The sequence below is a fragment of the Rutilus rutilus genome (genome assembly GCF_951802725.1).
Source record: "Rutilus rutilus genome assembly, chromosome: 1".
NCBI classification, from domain to species: Eukaryota; Metazoa; Chordata; class Actinopteri; order Cypriniformes; family Leuciscidae; genus Rutilus; species Rutilus rutilus.
Genome location: NC_140209.1, coordinates 25412859 through 25432167, shown reverse-complemented (window position 1 = coordinate 25432167; position 19309 = coordinate 25412859). Strand labels below are relative to the sequence as shown.

General features: G+C 37.6%; 1 protein-coding gene across 1 annotated transcript; it reads right to left on the bottom strand.

The window, feature by feature from the left end:
- Positions 1-60: 60 nt before the first annotated feature.
- Positions 61-8525, bottom strand: LOC311277394 (galactose-3-O-sulfotransferase 2). The gene is made up of 3 exons (XM_084387692.1): positions 8249-8525; positions 5823-6086; positions 61-3410 (listed from the first exon to the last, which is right to left on the bottom strand). Exons 1-3 carry the CDS (start codon positions 8365-8367, stop codon positions 2504-2506), a joined length of 1290 nt encoding a protein of 429 aa, XP_084243818.1. The 5' UTR covers positions 8368-8525; the 3' UTR covers positions 61-2503.
- Between the last annotated feature and the right edge of the window lie 10784 nt (positions 8526-19309).

Genomic DNA, 19309 nt, shown 5'->3' with positions numbered 1-19309 from the left:
TATTCTTAAAAGAAAAAAGGTTTTCATAATTTTTCAACCAAACTTTCATCTGAAGTCACAAATCCCTCTTATTTTTTTAACTCCTCCCCTCCAACTACCTGTCCAATAGAGAATGACCTAACCTTGTACATTTGAATCATTAATGTTAGAACTTTTCGGTCAATGTTCTGATCTGATATTGCAGCATTTTGACATCAGTTCCTGTTTACGCAAGAAAAACAAATACCATTCAGTTTAGGGCAATGATGTCCTGATCTATACCCTTAAATAGGGCACCATTTGAGGGATTAGCCATTTGTAGTGATGTCTGAAACCATAGTGGACGTTATCAAGTGCACTCGTTCAATCCCACAATGCACAGCAATAACGAGTGTACAACTGATGTACGCGCAAGGGCTAGAGAATACCCATAAAGCACTGTGAGAGTCGAATGAATTCCCACGTCTGACCAGAAGATGGCGCTTACAACTGAATCATCCATTCATTGTCCAAACCGCTGCCTGGTCCAAAGTGGGTACAGCGTAATAATCATACAGGTATAACTTCCTTTTTAATTTATTATTAGATTGTTTATTTAAGGTTTATAAATGCTAGTTGCCATGACAGAGTCCAAGATAAATCTTTTCATCTTTCTACTGGAGCTGCCAGTGTGCTATGTTTCAAATGATTATTAAACCGCACAAACTATGCAAAGCGGCAGCCCTTCCGTCCCTTAGGACTTAGTGTCCGAATTCACCCATTCGTTTTCATTCACTCCTTCAAATGCACTATATTAGTGAACTCATGTAGGGAATAGTGAATGAGGGTTTTTGACCATTTTATGCATATTGTATGTATTTTACATAACAAAAACAATTTATTTGACTGAAATTCCAATAAATGGGGCACTATTTTGTATTCAAAATCCATTGAATACTAATTAAATGTCTTCAAAACTTTTTGGCTTTGGCTTCAAAAATGTCCCCAAGAAATAGGCATGAATGAACTTCTTGTCCTCAGATGATTCCTCTTCTTTCTGACAGCAAAGCAGTTGAATGCTACTAACTTGTAAATATGACTTCAGAAGTGGGAAGTGGGACATTTCCGATAGCATGTGAAGGCAGATCCTCCAGGAGCGGGAACTCTGGATTACAGCCAAGCTGGATGTGTGAAAATATCAAGTAGGGATGCACGATATATCAGCTGTAATATCGGTATCCACCAACATATTTACATTTATTCATTTAGCTGATGCTTTTATCCAAAGCGACTTACAATTGCTATATATGTCAGAGGTCGCACGCCTCTGGAGCAACTAGGGGTTAAGTGTCTTGCTCAGGGACACATTGGTGTCTCACAGTGGATTCGAACCCGGGTCTCTCACACCAAAGGCATGTGTCTTATCCATTGCGCCACCCACCACCACATATGTACATTTTTAATGTTATCGGCCTGATTAAAAAAAGTTTACAGATATTATAAAGCTGATAAATAATGTATTATTTCCTTCAGCTGAGACACTTCAGATGCCACCGTTCAACATGAGGGTTTTGAGTTGCTTGAAATATGATTGGAATCACTTCAAAAAAGGAAAATACGGTTCAGTGCAACGTGCAGCACAAGTCTGTCATATCGGCTACATACAATTATAATGAGAACGTTATAATTGTGTGCTTGGGTCATGGCTTTTAATGGTGAGACTTTTGTTTTTGTAATCATGCTCTCAAAAATTACATAAATATATCGCCCAATATATCAGTTATCGGCTTACAAAGATAAAGAAGATTATCGGATATCGGCCAAAATGTTCATGTTGGTGCATCCCCAATACCAAGAGTCTCTTATCCTAGTGCATCCATCAGTTGAACATGTACAAGTCCTTGATTTAGATGTTTTATCCATCTGGTGTTCAGATGGTGCAATCTTTCCATCTTGGTTTACCTCCACCAGACCTGTACCATGATGATAGTTGAACAAACTCAGGGTTAGTTTCGGGTTGACAAAACCAAACCAATCCAATCAGGCGTTGTTGGTACCATGACGCTGATGATCAACTTTCTCTGTTGACTATGGTGGTGAACTCTGCTAAAAGCCAAACCACTTGAATGGTACCTAAAAAAACCCAGGGTTGGCGCAAACTAAACTGAAGCATACCTGGATAGCCACCTAAACCGGCTTCACGGTATAGGCTACTGGTCTGCGAGTTGCTGCTGGAGGTGGTGAGACTTTTGTTTATGTAACCAGGTTCTCAAAAATTATATAAAAAATTTGGTTTGGGATTTATCGGCCAATATAGTGGTTATCGGCTTTCAAATGTTATCGGTATCGGCTAAAATTTTCATATCAGAGCATCTCTAATGCCAAGAGTCTCTTATCCTAGTGCATCCATCAGTTGAACATGTGCAAGTCTTTGTTGTTTTATCCGGGACTGGTGTTCAAGATGGTGCCATCTTGGTTCACCTCCACTAGACTTAGTCTGCGAAGAGTCGCTTCTGAAGCACCCAAAACAAGACCATTTCCAGGTTCAGTCGGCTGGAGCGGCTCTCATATCTCTCCCGTACTGCTTGAAGTACAAGTGCGAGTGATACTGAAGCTCAGGCAGCATCATCCGCACGCAGAACCCCTGATCCTGCAGCGAGAGGTTCCCCCGCACCTCGAACCCCACGATGGTGACCGACTCCGTCTGCCGCGGGCGCAACAGATCCTCGAGCTCTGCCGGGGGAACCGACTCCCTGGAGACGCATCTCCGCCGAATCCTCTCCGTAGATTCCCTGAGTTTCTCCGTCTCCGCTTTCAACCTGTCCAACCCGAACTGACCCGCCTTCTCCCAGAACACCTGCGCGAAGAAGTCGTAGAGAAGCGAGTCCAGGACGTTCCACGAGCGCATTTTCGCCCGCATGTTCTCATCCAGCTCGGTCACGCTGTTTTTGGCACGAGTGTTGAGCCGAAGGTAAGCCAAGTCCTCACGCTCCAATCCCAGAAGAGCTCCTAACAGAACCAGGGATTCGTCGAAATGCTCTGCGATCATCACCAGGTGAAACGCCTCTTCTAGTTGCGCAAGGTCCTCCGGCCAGGAGCCGTTCCACTTTTGGTTGTTGAGCCCCATGTCGAAGCTCATGGGGTTCTTGGCTAACCCATTCCCGGGTTCTTTCGGGTCCCAGAAGGTCTCCGGAGAGTCCAGGAACACCTTGAGTGCGGGTTTGCCTTCCCTGGCGGCAGCTCGGTGTGCGCTGAGGAACGCTGGGACGGTGGAGGTGTGGTATCTGAAGACAGACTCGAAGGTCTCGATCGGGTCTCGTAACAGCGTGATGAAGACTGTGTTCAGGGGCATCACCTTCCTCACCTGAGGCAGGTCAAAACGCATGTGGCTGCACAGCAAGTCAAACTGAGACGAACCCTCGGGCAGCTCGTCCACAAACGCCGCTCTAAATCTGAAACAGAGAGAGAGAGAGAGCCAGAGTAAAGAGCTTGTTTGGTTTAAAGCTCATTTACCTTTGAACGACATTTAATGGTCTGAAGGGGAGGTCAAGAATACGTTGTTAATGACTGACTTGCTTGATCCATCCACCCTAGAGAAATGTTTATATTCAGTGAGCAACACTTTCAAGGCATGTTTTTTTAAGGTAATTTTTGGGGCACCATCCATTGCCGTTTGTCTCCAATTGTCTTTAAGCACCCTAATGCTGGACTGTCATAAAAAACTGATTAGCGTGGCCCAATTTGCCCTAGCATTACCTACAGTAGTCAACATTTGAAGTGGATCAAAAGAGTTCATCAAAGTTGTCCTAAGACAAGAATGAGTATTGTTCAAAATTCAGGTATAACTTTAATGAAAGGTTTTGATCCACTTCAGATGCTGACTACTGTAATTTGCTGTCAAATTCATCTTTCTCCATTGACAACACCATTCAAACGTAGCTTTGTATGCTGACGAAACAGTTTGTGTAAATCATAAGCATTTTATTTGGTTGCACTCTATTTTAAGGTGATATACTGTAGTTACTCAGATAAGTACTGATTACTATTAATTAACTACAACTACTTACTATACGGTTACTATGTGTTACAGTTAGGGCTTGGTTTAGGGTTAGTTACATGTAGTTATGGCTAATTTACTGTTATTACTTTAGTACGTACATGTAGTAATGTGTAACTGCATCACCTTAAAATAAACTGTTACTTTTCATTATATTTAAATAGATTTTTGGAGGCTCTTTAAACTCTGAAATGGGTTCATATTTTTCTTAAATTATCTTTTGGCACCTTAGATTGATAAGCAGCAGGCTAATTTGCTGTCACATTCATCTTTCTGCATTAACAGCAATTCAAAAGTAGCCGTGTTCAAAACCACTTTGCTAGCAACGCATATAGACTAAATCGTAAGTGCATGTATTGTAGTGCATGTTTTTGGAGGCTCTTATGGGCTTGTATTTTTATCACATTTGTCAATTGGCACCCTTGATGGATTAGCATATTTAGCATGCTCCAGTTAGCACAATGCTTTAACTAATTTGCTGTCGAATTTGATCTTTCTCCATGGAAAAGTAGCTGTGTATGCTAGCAAACCAATATCCAAGAAACATATAAATCATACTGTAAGAAGTTCATCATATTATAGTAGATGTGTTTTGGAGGCTTTTATGGACTTATATTTTTCTTAAATTGTCTTTTGGTACCCTAGATGGATTAGCATAGTTCAGTTACCCCCATGCATCTTTTTCCATTGACAGTCACTTAAAAGTAGTCGTGGATGCTAACAAAATACTTTGCAAGAAATGATCAGTATTTAATGATATTATAGTAGATATTTTGGAGGTTTTTAAAATTGTTAAATGAACTTATATTTTTCTTAAATTTTCTTTTGCTACCCTAGATTAATTAGCATGGCCAACTTCATGCTCCATTTCATCAACTAATTTACTGCCAAATTGGTCAGCCATTCAAAAGTAGCCATGTACTATATGCTAACAAACCAATTTGATAGCAACACATAAACCGTATTTATTTTCCTAATCATGGGTTTTGGAGGCATTTATGGATTTTTAATTGTCTTTTGGCCCCTTAGATTTATTAGCATGGCAATAAATGGCCATCAAAAACATCTTTCTCCATTGACAGCCATTTAAAAAAAGTAGCCATGTACTCTAACAAAACAATATGCAAATAACACAATTTGTACATTTTTCATTATATTATAGTAGAAGGCTCTTAAAAGTGTGAAATTGACTCATATTTTTCTCCATCTGCTGTCTTTGACTCTTCATAGGTTCTAGTGAATCTGTTGCCTTTGACCAAAAACTGATTCAGCAGCTCATATACTTCCAGAAGATCCCGCACTGCGATTAATGGGAACAGGTACTCTGACTGCATGTGCTTGAACTTTGCAGGATAGTAACCCAGCAAGCAATAGCCATCATTTCTCCGTCTAGGTTAACTATAGACCCGATACAGCCTGGCTATGAGTAACCCAATTCTAGGCAAAATTACCTTGAATTTGGTAACATGTCGTTTTTGCCAAAATAACTTGCGAGATGTATGATATTCCATCATGTTAGCTAAGTCAACAGAAGGTGTTTGGTTTCATTTCTTTTACATGATCATCTATGCTATTTATAGCCCACTTATAGTCAAAACTGATTCATTGTAGTTTTTGGCCAGGCAGTGCATGAGATGGTTAATATCCCATCATGTTACCAATGTTAATAGTATCTACAAGATATCTGTGTAATTTCATGACATGGTCAATCTGGGGTCACGATTTAGCTATTAGATGGCTATTATATGTCTTTTAAATGCGAAATTGCTTGCTGGGAAGTTACATTGTTGGGTGCGCTCTTTCGTACCTGTTTGGGTAGTTAAACTGGTAGGTGCGGTGTGGAAAGGCGAAAGTGGCGCTCTCTCGTTCCCCGAGTCGAAACAGTATGTTCTGCACGGTGCTGCTGCCGGTCCGGTGTGTTTTCAGGAAGACCACGGGTGCCTGTGCTCTCCTGCGGCGCTCGGCTCTGGCGGTCGGTGTGTGTCTGGCCGGTTGGTGTGGGATTGGAGTGTGTTTCTCGACAGCTTTTCTCTGGCTCCTTCTGTCTGCTGTAGGTCTCAGTTCATGAGTTCTGTAGGGGGAACCTTCAGGTTAGATGTGAGCTTTTCACGTGGGATCATTAGGATCTGAGCCAGTGCTGTTTTAGTATCATTGAGATTTCCCATTGAGGGACATGGTGATGGACAAAAATATGAGATTCATTGCTTTTGGATTACCTCAAACCACTAAATTTGCACCACTTACATGAGTACTAGAAACTTTTAACCGCTTTAGCTTGTTAATGACTCAGAAAGATGCCAACAATAGAAAGCACTGTCAGCTTAACTGTTTTTTTTTTTTTTTTTTTTCATGTTTTAGTTTTTTTGTGTGTTATTGTTAACATGCATACACACAGCAAAAACTCCAGTGTTAAATTAACACTCCTGGGAGTGTATATGAGTCCACACTCAAGAGTGTAAAGTGTTAAAATATGAGTGTTAAATTAACACTCAAGAGTGTTAAAGTTAATGAGCTAATTAAGTGATTAGTTTAGTGATGATTGATCATTATTGAAGACACCTGATGTTAACTAGCAGAATCACTGAAGGAGAAAATCACAAATTATAAGTTACCATTATGGTGATCAGTGTTTGCTTTAGTCGGGCTCTTGACCCTTATACATTTACTTTAAATTTTGTTTGGCTGTTGTATCTTATAACTGCCAGATGAACAAAGAAAAAAAGTGATCTGATGATGTTGGTTATATTATGACAATCATCATTTGAAAATGATCATTGAACTCATTAAGATCCTTATTTCTGACTTAGATTTATGTTGTTGATTACAGCATAACTGTGAATCTGCATAAATATCCAGAATTTTAGATATAATACAAAGGATTTCTTAAAAGTTGTTTTGAAAAAAAAAAAATCTTTCTTTTAGGCACACACAGATGTCAAGATTCAGTCTATGCATCTCAACAATGGTGACGAGCAGAATATTCAATTAGGAAAAGTAAATTACATAGACAATTCAGATCATAATTTATTCATACCGCAATGCATGATGGGAGCCATTAATGAGTTGTGATTGGTGGCAGACACTGCAACATGCTTTATTATTGTCACCATTGTTGAGATTCACAGGCTGATTATTGATGTCTGTGTTTCTAAATAAATACATTTGAAAGTCTTTTGATCAGAAAAATGATTATGAAATATTTTTGGATTATATGAAAAATACTGAAAATCATGTGCTGTAGAATCACAGAGCTGCTGTAATTAACAAGTTAAGCCATCTCAATAAGTTTTGTTTTACGGATCACAACATGATTATGTCAAAACATAACCAACACCATCAGATCACATTGTCTCTTTGTTCATCTCACTGTTATAAATCAATAACAGCAGACAAGTAAAACTTAAAGTAAACATATAGGTGTCAAGAGTCCAACTAAAGCAAACACCCATCACCTTAATGGTAACTTACAATTAGTGATTTCCTCCTTCAGTGATTCTGCTTGTTAACATCAGGTGTCCAACTAAACTTTGTTCAAATAACTTTAAATTTGTCAAGTTGAACATACTTAATATTTTAAGTAAATAGAACTCAACCGAGTCAGTGCAAAAACGATAACTCAAAAAGTTGAGTTGAGTGAACAATTGTTTTTTACAGTGAAATACTTAAAAGTACGAAGTGCCTTTTATTATATGCAACACAAGCACTTACCACAAAACCATGCCGGATTGCAAACCACGTTTGAGTCCAAATTGCCTAGTAATTATTAAAATTTATAATTTTCTAGTGAACTTATAGTGTGGCTTCCAGTGCACGACCCCAATTCAGAAAACAGCTTTTGCAACAACCAGAGAAAGAACCCAAACCCCATGACTCTGCTGTGGTTCACTGATGTGTATCTGAGTTCAGAAAACCCCTCGCACATCAACCAGACTAACCTAACACTAAACTGAGTGTGGTCCACACCAGAAGATTTGCTAGCAGGTTCATTCGAGCCTTCATCCAGAGAAACAGTGCTATTTAAAAGTGTTAGTCCTATTAGTTTTAGTTAACTATAATAACCCCGCAGAGATAAACAGCTCTAATGGTAAATCATGATTATAGCAACGCAAGGGTTTGTGGCTTTGATTCCTAATGAATGCATGATATGTAACACCTTGAATTTGTTTCGAATAACTGCATCTGCCACATCTAGTTGTGTTTATCTGCCAGTATTGTAGTATTTGAGTGTGTTACCTGTTGTTCTGCAGGGAGTGTGTGGCCAGGAGCGTCAGCAGGAGGATGATCAGCAGCGCCGCCAGTAAAGCGCTCAACCGATGCCTCCACAGCCAGCGCAGGCCCATCTCCACTAACATCTTCAGCTCTCTGAGTGTCTGAGGATCTGTCGGCCTCCTCTCACCTGTTTAATCCTGTAGGCCGGATCAGGCAAACACTCCTCACACACTCCTCACGGCTTCTCTCTTTTCTGCTGTGTGAGTCTCACTGTGATCTGTGTGGTGTTTTTTTCTGCAGTATTTTTTGTGTTTTTAAACAGGTTGGTTTAACATCATGGTCTTGTTAGCCATGTAGATGGTATATAGATGCTGTAATGAAACCATGAGGGCAAAAATCCCCGTGTATTCTGATGAAATACATTAATTATAAGCAGCAAATGTATTGCAAATATTTGTCTTTATATTGTAGTAGATTATTTTTTTATTTTTTTTAATGGAGGCTCTCGTATTCTGCTGTCTTTGCCTTCACAGATCAGGATAGTCACTAGTGAAGCCTTTGAGACTGTCATATATGTCTCCTATAAATTGTAGTTTGTTAGGGTGAACGAACATACTATAATTTATAGTATGATCAGGGACTCTGTTGATTCTCGTACAGGCCGACAGGAAATAAGACCCGTGTCGAGTTTCATGCCAGCCGTGAAGCATCTCTGATGTGGCACTGTGTTCAGTGAGACATGATGAATATTTATCAATGGCGTCCTCTAGTGGTGGGTGAGTTATCTCAGCATTACACTCTTCTATAAGCAGGCCTAATTAAAGGCACAATATGTAAGATTTTTCTTAAAATATCCAAAAACCACTAGAACAATGTTTTGTGTACTTACATTATCCCAAATGTTTCTAAGAATGTTTAAACACAGAGAAATTAGCAGTTTTAACCAGGACACGGACCGTGTCCATGCGTCGCCTATCAAAGACATCATACCCGCGTAACGCTCGATTTTCGATTGTTTTATTTTTTATTGTGTAGAAACCATGGAAACACCAAAGACGCTTTAATATATTATGTGTTTTTTTAGACAGGTGAGCAACCGTTTGCACACATTCTTCGACAGAATTTTTTTTTTTACTGCGAGTAGCATGTTTACCATGCCCAGTGGCGTCATGCCCATTCAAAGTGAGGGGGCACGTGCCCCCTCAGATTTTTCCTCCCTGATAATTTTTTTGTCACAACTTTATTCCTATATGCTCCATAATATACCAGAGCCTATAACGACTCAAATGTATTCTTCTGGATGTGTAATAAATCGGTCAGCATCAGCCCGCCCCTTTTTCCTAATATGGTGTCTGTGTATATCAAATCTAGAGCGCTACGCGCGTAGCGCTCTAGAATCTTTGCTGTGTATGTTCAAGCAACTCACTCGTCTCGCACGTTGAGCTGGCAATGTTTTACAGATGGTCTTGAAGTGGTAAGTGGGCAAAGCAACAAATCGGCATTGAATTAGTTATCGGATGATATTAAAAGGTAGTGGGATTATTTGTGGTTGACCTGGAAATTTTAACTTAATCAAAAAGTTATGGATGCATTTGATATTAGCTGCGAATTCAGAGCATTAACTTAAGTTGTGTCAGTGTAACTAGTTGGCTAACGTTACTGCCATACAAAGCCATAGTAAATATTAAAGTAACTTAATTTCAGAGCACCACAAAGTCAGACCTCAGCACCTTTATGTACCTTTAATGTAAGATCGTTCTTAGGTCACATACCAATTTAAATTCATAACATAAAAACTGCAATGGTAGCCTACTGTTTTTAAAATCATGTGTAGTAGGCCTAAGTGTACAGTAAGTGTGTGTGTAAACATGCTTTAATGAAGTAGACTTCAAAAGCTTTTGAATTTGAGCTTACAGTTATTTCATCAACCTGTCTTTTACATAAACTAACAAAATAGATACTTTAACTTAGTCCTCAGATAGAGGAGGGTTGCTGCTAGCTCCGTTAAGGTATTTCTGTCCCTCCCAAACTGCATTGAAATGGTATGTTTAGCAGCCAGAATTAAAAAAATTTCAGGGGGAGAAACCCCCTGGGCCCTGACCCCTCCTAACATGATCCATATCACCCGTCAGAAAACAATTGCAACGTCTCTTGTGCCCCCCCAGAATTTTGGCTTGCATGACGCCCCTGACCATGCCTAATATGGATTTGGCTCACTGCAGTGTGCAACAAGTGTCTCATATAGTAGCCGTCGAGCGAACACACAGAGTAGCATTATAACAACTTTCAACACTCTCAAATGTATCTAAAATTATAAAACAGCGCTGCGTTACCCCACATACGCCTTTGTTTTGAATAAACAACCTCTAGTGGTGAGAAATGACATAGTGTGTTTTTATTCACCTATTTTATTCATCTTTTATTCACCTTATTCATCATGTTTGCATGTTAGTTTCTTTGTTAATCTAAAGCAAAAAATGCCATGTATTGCCTCTCTGTTATTATGCAAGCTAATTTGCATGTTTTTGTGAGAAACAAGTGCACGTATGCAAATAAATTCTTTTTTTGAATCTACAGTAACTCAGACACTTAAATAGGAATTCATACGAAACCAAATTCAAGCTTCACTCAATCAACTTGTAAAATCTAGTTGTGTTGGTTTTACTTGGGTAATTATTACCTGTAAAGAACGTACATTTCACCAATAAATTAAAAGAAAGTATATTTTGCATAAAGAAAATGAAGCCCATTTTAGGAGCATTAATTGTTAAATTATTTGCCTGACATTTTAAGCACATTTTGCAAATGACTGTAATGCTCAATTATTTAAATTGTAATGTTGTACCATACATCATGATAATATTTGTTATACTGCCTTATTTGTTTCTTTGTTTATAATACATAAATATATATTATATATTTATTTAACAGATATTTTTAAGTACATTTTAGATTTTTACTGTAGTAATTTACTTTAATGAAGAAAAATAAACAAATAAACAAATATATATATATATTTATATATATTATTATTAAAAAAAATTGGTTTTGAGGTGAAATACAGTGTGAGCTGAAGATGTTCTTGACCGGTTTCATGAGACTTGCCCACGCACGCATCCTGTACTACTTTTGTAATTTACTACAAGAGTTGATCTACTTATTCACTTGTGACAGTTCATGCCAACTTTAAAGGTCAGAATTCCCAGCATGCACGACTGAAAAGATTGTAAACCCTCACTTTTCTGAGCCTTTCATGCATGAATGTGTCTCTCATCAGTACAGACTCCACACCTCACTGGTGAATTTCACCTCGAGACACAAATCATATTTCAGATAAGGAAACAGATAAGGTCTCATTTGCTAACAATGAACATATTTTTACTGCATTTATTAATCTTTGTTAATGTTGGTTTTCTAAAAAATAGCTACAATTGTTCATTGTTTGTGGATGTTAGTTCACAGTGCATTAACTAATGTTTACTTTGGATTTTGAAGAACTGTTAGTATTAACTAGATTAATGCTGTAAATGTACTTTACATTGTCAGTTCAAGTTCAGTAAGTAAGTAGTTTGCAAAGATACCTTTTCAACATGTTTATTTTTGTGCCTATTGTGACATTTTTATAAGCAAATTCTCATTACTGTAATAAAACAATTTTATTGATTATAATGCATGAAAGATATGTTTTCCCATTATTCTCAGTTATGATTATTACAATATGTTCTTTATCAGCAAAAATGAAGGGCAGCACAAAACATATACCAGCACTTTCTACAGTTTTTCTAAAAACATTACAATTATTTACAGCTTTTCTTAAAACTTAAGAATTATAGTTTTTCGTGCTTTAAAATAATCAATGTCCTTGATTATCGTAAAAATAATGCCAGCATGCAAAAAAAACTAAATGGTCCTAATTTTCTTCATGCAAAATGTAATCTCTTATATGAGCACGTTCTTGACAGGTTTCGTGAGATTCTCCCTCATCTGTCACTCACTGGGGTGGTACCCTTTCAAAAGATTCACCTTTTGTACCTTATTTACCCCTAAAGGGTGCATATTAAATTGTACATATTAGTACCTTTTGAACGGGTACATCCGTCCCAGTTTTTGTACCTTTTATACCTTGATATGCGTTTTGAGGTGCAGAGGTCAAGGGCGAGGCTGGCATTTTTACACTGCAATTCTAGAGTAAAGTGTTAGAAATATGTGTGGAATGACACATAGCTCAAGCCACATGAACAAAGGCAAAGTGATTGATCGGTCCTGTCTGATCAGCAGGTGTAGGTGCGTTTCTGAATTTGCTTACACTAAAAGTGAAGTGAACTGACAAGATGTTGGCGGCTGATAAGTCTCTGCGGTTTAAAGGACGGGACCTCCACCCTCCGTCATAAAACATCACTCACTGCTGATAAATGCATACTTTCACAATGCACAAACACACATCTACACACACATCGTCGTTCTGTGCTGATAACTTGTTGTTATTGGCGTTATACACACTTTCACCTCTAACGCACATCAGGCCACTCCGCATTCTTCAAAATCAGGTATTTACTGCTAATAAATGCCATTGTTATGGGCGGCTGCTGAGATGACAGACGCTGAAAGGTTGTACAGCTAGTACTACAGTTTAAATGCTTTAATAATCATCAACTTCCACTTAACCAACAACAATATGCAAATCTTTACAATTATTTTAACCATCAAAAAAAGAATGTTTCAGTCAATCCAGTGACATTTTAGTAAGTCTTGGCAACTTACATTTTTACATTAATAAAATAAATTCAATTTTGATTTTACTAATCAAAATAACTTGCGTGTCGATTAAAAATGGCCGAATTTATTTTTTAATTTCTATGAAAAGATTGTGCTATATAACACTTGACAGATTATTGCTGAAGTGAATTAAAAATAAATAAAAAATTACACAAAAATAATCATTATCAAATTTTATATGAAATATATTATCCAAGAAAATCAAAGCCAAGTTGTGTTCCAAATTTTAGGTTGATATCTCAAAAAATGAGATCCATTTTTGACCACGAACAAGTGTGACTATTTATATGTACATATATTTATATATAATAAATACATTATATATACAAGTGCCAAAAACTTTAACAAGTTTCGTACCATTCCGATGAAGTAAAACTTGCAACAACAAAAATGTTTGGTCAAAGATGAAAAAAGATAAAAATTAAGCAATTTCAACTTTTTAAAAATGTTATAGGAGATACAGCTTTATTTTTTTTATTTTTTTTTATTTTTTTTATATAATTCAAGTTGAAATTACTTGTACAGCCAAGCTGATTAAAGGCAACAAGTGAAGTTTTTAAGTTGAAAATTTTGGAATTGGAAATTTTGAACCAATTTGAGTTGTCTTTTGTTTTTGTATTTCACAGTAAATCACTTGACACTACCGGTGAATAAGGTCAACATTTTTAATTAATAGATCTCATCATATTTGTCCCAGTTGAGTAATCACTGTACATATTAAGACAATTGTTTTGTAACTGAACTTTTCTGAAATGTTGTTTAAATATGCAAATGAGGCATTATCTATTTGAACATGTATATGAACAATATATTGAACATATATTTCCAGAAGATTAATCTGAACATTGGATGAAGCCAGATTCAAAATTCTTGTTTGATTTTGTTGACATATAAGAGCTAAAGGTTTTTACCGAAGGGATTTCTGATATCTCTTTTTATCACTTCATAAATCAGAAAATACTGCCAATTTCACCATGTTTTTAGGAATAAAATGTTCTATAAATCAGTGTGAATGGTATATGAACAAACCCCTCAGTAAAAACCTTCAGAAAATAGACAGGGATAAAAATGTAAAGTTTGGTGTATATAAGTGATGATAAAGTGGAGGAAAAAAACTTGAAAGATATGTATTGTAATTGAAATCTACAGGCGCAAATAGATAAAGTGCAATAAAATAAACACTTAAATGTCTATTTCTCATGTTTTCTTGTCACTAGTTTGATAGAAGACATGTAATGGAAATAAAGTAGACCAAAATCTCAAAATGAACCAGAGCATGTAAAAACAATAGTTTCGCATGTAGTGTCTTGACTTCATTTATAATTAAAAAAAAGTTGTAATATTGACTTTGACTTTGATCCCTAAACACACTAGCAACTGCATTGCAATGTTCCACTTGACAATTTACCAACGTAAACACTCTATAGCAACGCCCTAGCAACCACCCACTGTACTCTATTGCTGTGCTGGTGAGTTTTGCACAGTCAAACAGCCCTTTAGTTTCACTCAGAAGATATAAATATCCAATTCTCTGTATAATTAAATCATTATCCATTATTGCAATCATCAGTAATTAGTTGGTGGAGTTGAACTGATGTTTTGTAGTGATGTATCTGGGACGAGTCTCTCCCTGTAGATCTGAGTGCGTGTTAGACCTCACATCATTACATATGCAAATGCAATGCTGTGTATTTAGTCTAGAATGACAGTAGAACTGTTCTTTTGTGTTTGTGAGCAGAACCTGCAGGGCATCGAGAATATTTGAAGAAAAACCTGAACAGGTGCGATCATCATTTTAGAATCTTCATGATGTTTCGGTGTAGTTTTATAGTATCATTATATCATATTCTGATCCAGAGCCGGTCCTATCTTCTGATTGGTCCAGAACAATAACCAGAACAATTCATTATGGTGTTTATCAGCTTCAAACGCAGCTCATCCAATGAGAATTTAAAGGCTGAAATTATTTAGTTTTTGTATCGTTAAAAGTTATAATTTTTTTACTTTGCACAGGAGAGACTGATACCATAATGGAACAGGAAAATTGGACTATTTTAAGATTGATCGCACAATGTGCATTATATGCAAACATACGATTTTTTGAAAAAAGCATTAAGCTCCACCTCTGAACATTACTGTATCAGTGGCGTAGGCGGATCGTACAAATTCATACGAATTAGCCACCAATTCGAGAAGGGAATAACTGCAGCCTGGAGATTTCCAATACGGGGTGGGGCCTCCAAAATAGGGCGTGGCTTCCTCCTATTGGCAGATAGGCACATGACACGCATGCACAATTTTTCCACCAATCCAGTTCATTGAGTTCAGCGCAAACTCTGCCCCACAGCCGATTCTACAGTGCTGATTTCCTACACAATGCTATGCTAAAACAAATGCTAACCCCTAAATCAACCCTACACCTTAACCAGTGAAATTAACAGCATGGCGGGATTTGCGCTGAATAGCGTGTTAAAGAAAGTTGCAGTTCAAGAGATAAGCAGTTAATAAGACAATAGAAAAAAGAAAACCTCATTGGACAATAGGACCTTTTTAGTTGCGCCCAGCGTCACTGCCCCCTCCTACCCTGCGAATCTCGTTGAACAAAGCGATAGAGTTAAAAACCTTCCCACGTGCTGCGATTAGACGGCTTCAGTCCGAACGCCACTGGCAACAAGCTCTGTGGCAATTGGCTGAAGCCAGAGCCAATGGTGAAAGTGTTTACGTGTGGAGGCCCCGCCCCATTTAGGAGATTCCGCCCACTTTTGGAGTTCACACCCTATTTTGGAGATCTCCGGTTTGCAGTTAAACCTACTTGACCATTACGCCAAAACGGAAAATACTTACAAATCGGCATGAGTTTGTGTTGGTGGGAAGCGAGCAAAGTGTTCGGTGTGTGAACAGTGTTTGGTCAGGATTGCAGTGTGTGTGTGTGTGTGTGTGTGTGTGTGTGTGTGTGTGTGTGTGTGTGTGTGTGTGTGTGTGTGTGTGTGTGTGTGTGTGTGTGTGTGTGTGTGTGTGTTGTCCGTGCTCAGGTATGTAGGTGTAGGTGTGTGTGTATGTTGTCCATGTGCAGGTATGTAGGTGTGTGTGTGTGTGTGTGTGTTTTAAGTGCCTGTGTAGGGTGTGAAGGTGACACACCTATTTCAACAGTAACACAATAAAACACATTTCCGCTCACTGTTCATCATGATAAACTGTGTGTTTTCAGTCCAGAAACGCCACGGATCACAGAGACCAATATGCAAATAAACACACGTGACGTCACACATATAGGACGGGTCAAACATTCCACACACACATGATGACCCCGGTTTAATACAATCCCACTGAACTAGAGCGATTATATGACTCGCATTTGCCACCTAGAACTGATTTTCGGGTTATTTTATCTCCCAGTATAAATGCATGTTGATTTTCAGCCATAAATATCAAAACAACATGTCGTCCGTTTACAGTACGTCAATGCTTCAATGGATTGTCAGGTAATTTAAATATATTGTCAATTTGAAAATTTATCACTGTTAATTATAAATCAAATACAAATGTTGCTGTAAATAAAATACAAAATATCATAATACAAACGCTTTAATATAACACATTTGAAATAATTGTCCAGTTCCTGTGTTGTTCTGCTTTCTCATTATTAGTTATGATCAGTTTTTAAATAGTTTTCAGAGATGATTTTAGTTTGTAGAATTAAAAACACTTCAAATTGGTGCCATTTTCAACAAGAATCCTGCTAAATCTATAGCTATGGCTAATATAATATTCTAAAATATTCTTTAAAATATAACAAATAAATAATAGGCCTAACATTTTTTTTTTTTCATATTTCAAATATCTCTGTCTTTTTGTGTCACTTTTGGAGGCTTTTCTCCTTCCAAGGAATTATTAGGTTAATACTCTGATACTCTGCTACATCAGAAAATAATCATCTCTAGTTCTGTACGATATTGTTTAAATAAGATGATTATATATTTATCCTAAATGTAGATGATCTAATCAGCAGGACATGAAACTGACACTGGCTGATTTAATCTGAGGATGAAATGCATGACATGTTTTCAACAGAATCATGAGGATTTTGTGCTCCAAACATCCATTACTGTGTTTTTCTGTGAATGTATTATATACACTAGTAATTACTATGTACACAAGATGATTTGCCATTAATTGAAAACAAAAGAAAAGAAAAAATGATAAAACAATAGATCTAGTCTTGAGAATGAGTGTTAAGTGTGACTGAAGTGAATTGGGGGTCAATGTGGATCAAGTCACATTTTTGAGGTGTAAAAGGATGTTATCATGTAATGATGCTAAGAACGTGATTAATATAAGGTATTAATGTCATAATATTTTAGGTCAAGTGTGTGTGTGTGTGTGTGTGTGTGTGTGTGAGAGAGAGAGAGAGAGAGAGAGAGAGAGAGAGAGAGAGAGAGCCTGTGTGTGTATTTATCCATCTGTGTTTGCTTGTAGGGTGGATATATAACTGGACTGAATCCAGATTCAATGTTGTCCAACATTAAAAACAAATATAATCTAAAACGCATTGAATATGCAAAATAAATATTTAGTAACGCCATATAGGATAATCCCCTTCTTCCATATTCAAAACTTAACGGATGTGTAAGTTGTTATACTGTACGTAAAGTAAGCGGCATGCAAGTCATCATTCAAAGAAAAGAGAACGACATGCTCATATTCTAAATAAGTGAAATATATAATTTAAAGAGAATTCAAATGAATAGTTCCAAATTCTCAATCCTGCATTTGATGAGCCGCATTTGGAATGTTCAGTTTTAACATTTTAGTTTCACACTGAATTTTTTATTCTGATTATTGATTTTGTGATTAGTTTCATAATCATTGAGCCTCTCAAGGGCTTCAGACACAGTGATTCTCTCTCAAAAATAAAAAAAGGGCTCCTATTATGGTTTTTATTACATTTTCATCTTCCTTTAGTGTCTGCAAAGTCCCTCCAGCAGGAGTTATTCTCTATATCAGAGTCAGTGTTTCTGAACTCCCTGAAACGCCTCCATAGTCGTGAGTTTCTTCCGGGAACGAACACGTCACAATATTCCTCATTTAAATAATTCATATGCAGAATAAAGGGGCGGGGCCTGGTTGAGTTAGTTAGTATTGTGTCGAAACTGGCCGTTATGGTAATTACGGGTGGGACTTTTCCCAAACACACTGCTCCAGCCGACCAATCAGAGCACAGTGAGCTTTTCAGAAGGAGGGGCTTCATAGAGACAGGAACTAAACAGAGCGTTACTGACAGACTGGGAAGAGAGGAGCTGCAACAATGGAGAATATGAGGAAAATCATGTGTTTTTTGAACATTCAAGCATTAAAACCTGTTCTAGTAGAGGCCAAAACACAAGACTCAAAAGGGCATAATAGGTTCTTTTTAAAAACACTGAATGTTCAAAGAAATACCTGCCAGTGCGGTCATAAAAAAATCGAATTAATTAAAAGGAAGAAGTTGAACTCCACTCGCAGACATTTCTTCATGGTTTAAGCATTAAAATTGCTTTAGAAAATTCAAAGTAAATGCATCTTGATTTTATAATGTTTAGATGTTTGTACTGGAAAACGAGACAAAAGTACTTTTTTTGCATTATTTTTTCTTTAATATGCAGGAAAAATAGTTAGTCTCTAATCACTTCTGGTTTAGTTGTAATGACTGTTCCTCTCATTCGAGACGCCCTGCGGCCTGAACACACTGAAGAGATCAGCGCTGAGGCTGAGAACGCTCTCTAACTCGCGCTGCATGTGTCGGGCAGGTTCAAGCCTGAGCTTTACTGTGACCCGCAGTTGTTTGGTCTGTCAGTGACATGAATATTCTTCTGTCAGAGGTCAGATGTCATTGTGTGTTGGGTTTACACTCCTGACACTCAAATGGCTTACTCACAGACTGTAAGCAGTAAATGGGTGGGTGAATGCTCATCTTTTGAGAGTGAGTGTGTGTTTGTAAGGTTCATCTGACTGGACGAGCTGCATTCCTCCTCCACCACACACACATCAAACACTCGAGTGTTCACACACCTGCTGTACAGGTGGAAGTGCAGATGAATATTCATATATATATGTTTCGCCTTTGGCTTTTTGATCGGCTGTCTGATTTATGTCTGCAGAATCGTTTCGGCTCTGTGAAACATTAACATGTCACTCTTTATGATTATTAGCTGGTCTAAACATTCAGACGTTACAAGAGGACGGAGAGAAAGCAGAAAAGGAAGAGTTTGACAGAGGAATTCAGAGGGCAGGAACAGGTACGTCCAGTCGGTGACACACCTGTTTCAGTGG